Here is a 3,790-nt window from a genome sequence, read left to right as displayed (position 1 = left end):
GAGAAGTTGCAGCCAAACTGCCCCCGTTTGCTTTTCCAAGTCCCTCATCAGTCCCTGAAGGAGCCCTGTGGCGTTGGGGTTACACATCTTGCTGCTAACCAGTGTTCAAACCTATCAGTGGGTCAAACCTAGGTCAGTGGTTCAAACCTACCAGCCACTCTGTGCGAGAAAGAAGAGGCTTTCTTACTCCTGTAAAGATTTGCCATTTCAGAAACCCAGAGGGGCCATTCCGCTGTCCAAAAGGGTGGCTGGGAGTCGGAATCAATTAGAGGGAGTGAGGTTTCGGTCTGTCTGTTTGACCAGCCCCGGCCCACCGAGAACATCTTCAAAAGGCAGAAGTGCATTTTGAGGGAGGGGAAATCAGGGACACAGTGGTGGCAGACCCGCGTGCTGAACGTACTTCTCACCACTGAACTGTCCCTGCAAAGACGGTTGAAACAGCTGGTGTTTTGTATCTTGGGGAGAACATGGCAAGGGGGACATGGAGGCCCAGATTGGTCCCAGTTCTCTAGCTGGAGGCTCTGCATTTTAGGAATGACCCCAGTCGGGCACACCCCAGGCGGCTGGTCACCCTCGTTCTGAACGACGTCTCACCTGTGCCAGCAGCCAGTCCACCAGCTTGCTCCCGGGCAGCACCGACTTATAGGTCTTGAGGTGATAATCCCGATCCCTGCAGGAAGAGGAGGCGTATCATGAGTGGGAGAGAACGGGACAGGGGCAGTTCAAAGTACCCCTCTCCCCACCCCACCCCCAACAGCTAGGACTCAGTTTTTCTGGGCATGGCAGAGGGAGACGGGGATGGAGAACACGCAGCATCAAGCCAGGGTCCTGGGTCCCACCAGAATCCACGCCTCACCTGCCCTGGGACTTAAGGCAGGTAGGCAGAACCCTTCCCAACCCAGGCCTCCACTCCCAGCTCTAGAGAGAGGACAGGAAACTCTCTTCTCTCTAGCTGGGGCTTCTTGGGCCCCTTGGGGGAGACACATGTCTGCAGCTGGGGGGGAACTGAGGATGCCGACGTCTGCTGGGTAGGGGTCAGCGTGGCTGCAAGAACACCCTGCAGTGCACAGCCTCAGAGAAGCACCCAGACTCAAGCATCCACAGGGCTGAAGCCGAGACCCCCTGGGAGACCCTGCCGGAGTCAGGAGAAGAGCTCTCCTTCCCGCCCTCTGACTGATTTTGCTCCCTTGTGGTGTTTGCATGTTCACAGGGAGCAAGCAGTGCTGGAGGAGAAATACCTTGGGGGGGGGGGGAGTATGGGGGGGGTGCATCAGGACCCAGCAGGCAGCGAGCAATACCTGGGAGGGGCAGGGTTCTGCCCTGTCAGGGCATCTAACCCCTCACCGGGCTGGGCTCCATGGGTTGTACCAATCCTGTGGCCTAACAAGCCCTCCTCAGCCTCTGGGGGTGACGATGGAAATGAGGGTGTCAGGGCTGATAAACCAAGTCCAGGCAGGTATTCTCCTCGGTGTGTGGGGGCTGGGCACCCCAGGGCAGTCAGTGAAGGTTCACTGCCCACCTCCCTGCTGCTCCCCTGACCAGCAAGGGCCAGGGGTCAGGCCTCTAGCAGCACCCACCCACCACCCAGCCCCCGAGTCCCCTGTGGAACGAGGGCGTGTGTGGAGGAAGCAGGAGGGAGGGAGTAACTTGGATGAGTGGCTCCCAGGCCTGACCTCCAGGTAGACCAACACATCCCCTCTCCTCCTCTGAGAAGGGGTCAGGGTCATCAAGACCTAAGCCCGAGGAATTGGCAGCTGGACCCCTACACCCAGGGCTCCTGAGAACCCTGTCACCCTGGCCTCACACCCCCAATTAGAAGGGTAGTGGCAGAGAGAGAGGGGCCCCTTGCTGCCATTGTCAGAGTGCTCGGAGCGTGCCAGGCACCGGTCAGGGCACAGCCCATGAGCATCAACCCCCATGTGGGCCGAGGGGCAAGAGCTCTTCTTGTGCCCATTTCACAGCTGCAGAAACAGAGGTGCAGGAAGTGAGCTCTCATCCAACACGGGCTCAACTCATGGTTACTGACCACACTTCCGCCCAAGGAGCCCCGGCAGTGCGGCGGCTCCATGCCTGGCTGCTCACCCTAGGTTGGCAGTGTGGACCCACCAGCCACCCTGCGGGAGGAAGATGGGGAAGTCTGTGTCCATGGAGATGAGAAGGAACAGTTCCATGCTGATCTGACCCACAGGGCGGGACGTGAGTGGGAATCCCCTGGACGGCTGCAGGTGACTGCCCTGGGAGTCCCCGGGGCTGCTAATTGTTCGCGTGACCCAAAGGTGGGGAGTTTGAGTCTGCCCCGAGGTGCCGCAGAAGACAGGTCTGGTGATCAGCCCAGAAAGACCCTGGGAACAGAGTCCACTCTGACACACACGGTCACCACGAACCCAAAGCGCCTTGACCAGAACCAAGGCTGGTGGGGGAACTGTGGTCCCTGTCCCCGGTTACTCTGAGCCGGCCCGGTGCCACCCTCCACGTGTGGCTGTTTTCATTGAAACTCCAGTCCAGCACTCTGAAGCCAAGTTCAAACTCACATTCTTCTGTGTGGCTAATTGGCCCCCTGCACAACAGCCTCCCCTGGGATAAGAACGGAAGTACTGGAGGGTGCCGGGCTCTGGAACTGAGCCTGTTCATGGAAGCGCCAATGGAAGAAGCCTCACCCAACGGTGGGGGATGAAGAACCAACTTCAAATTCACACGGAATGGGGGCTTTCTAGAGTCACCGAGGCTGATGAGCCAACCAAAACAACTTTTTCCTCGAGATCATCTTTAAAACCTTAAACCAAGCGCGTGCCCTGAAGTCTCCTTAAGACCGGACAAGGGCAGTGTGGCTTCATTAGTATGGACGGAATGCCTGCCTTGAGCACCGTGCTCCTTCGCCGTCTATGGAGATGGGATCCCACTGACGACCACCCGGAAGGCCACAGAGACAACTCGGCGGGCAGTGGGTTCCCGTGAATGGAGAGGGAGCAAGTCAGGAAAGGAGGGCCAGCACGGTCATGGCCACACAGCTCCAAGGACGTCCGTGGATGGTGCGCGCAGGAATGGCCGGCTGGGGCAGGCCCACGGTGTCTTATTCTCAGCAACAACGAAAACGAGAATGGGGTCTGCGCTTCCAGACTGCCTTCCCCACAGCCACGTGTGTCCAATGGCTGCTGACCGCCCGGCACGTGGCTAGAGTTTCTTTTGGGAAGAGACATCCCATGGCGCAGTGCTGGGCCAGGTGCTGGACAAACGGCCATGGACAGATTCACACCCCCCAAATAGAAATGCAGAGACAACCAAATATGAGAGTGTCCGGCAGGGACAAGATCCAAGGGAAAGTCAAAGAGGAGTAAGGAGGGTGAGAGGATGGCAGGCTGGTGACGCTTTATAAAAGGGCTCTCGGGGTATCATCCTGGCCAGCTGGGGGGATTCAGAACCCACACCCTCCTTACAGAAACTATGGTGCAGTGTCTGCATATAGGGAGCCCTGCTGGGGTAGTGATTATGCATTGGGCTGTGAGCCCCAAGGTCCACAGTTCAAAACCACCAGGCACCTCTTGGAAACCCACCAGGGTAGTTCTACCCTGTCCTATAGGATGGGTAAGAATCACGGCAGAACGTTTGGTTTGGGTTTTATCCACACACCCTTCCAGATACCGAGTCACTTCTAAAGAACACCTAATACAACGTAAATGCAGTACAAATGGACAGCCTCGGAGGGACTGGTTGCTGTGACCACGCAATTGCTTCCGAGGATCCATTGTTTTGATCCATGGCTGGGTGAATCTTAACTCCTGTTAAGACTGAC

At 57.6% G+C, this 3,790-nt stretch overlaps 1 protein-coding gene across 1 annotated transcript in view; it reads right to left on the bottom strand.

Annotated features, from left to right (window-relative positions):
* PREX1 (phosphatidylinositol-3,4,5-trisphosphate dependent Rac exchange factor 1) overlaps positions 1-3,790 on the bottom strand; it is a 211,067-nt gene that overhangs the window by 48,730 nt on the left and 158,547 nt on the right. Inside the window, 2 exon segments of the mRNA XM_004698311.2 lie at positions 595-670; positions 2,083-2,177. Coding sequence (XP_004698368.1) covers positions 595-670; positions 2,083-2,177 — 171 coding nt within the window.

Source organism: Echinops telfairi, unplaced genomic scaffold (genome assembly GCF_000313985.2).
Source record: "Echinops telfairi isolate 266 unplaced genomic scaffold, ASM31398v2 ScPeMD7_5592;HRSCAF=6446, whole genome shotgun sequence".
Classification (NCBI taxonomy): domain Eukaryota; kingdom Metazoa; phylum Chordata; class Mammalia; order Afrosoricida; family Tenrecidae; genus Echinops; species Echinops telfairi.
This window is presented reverse-complemented; position numbering and strand designations above follow the sequence as displayed.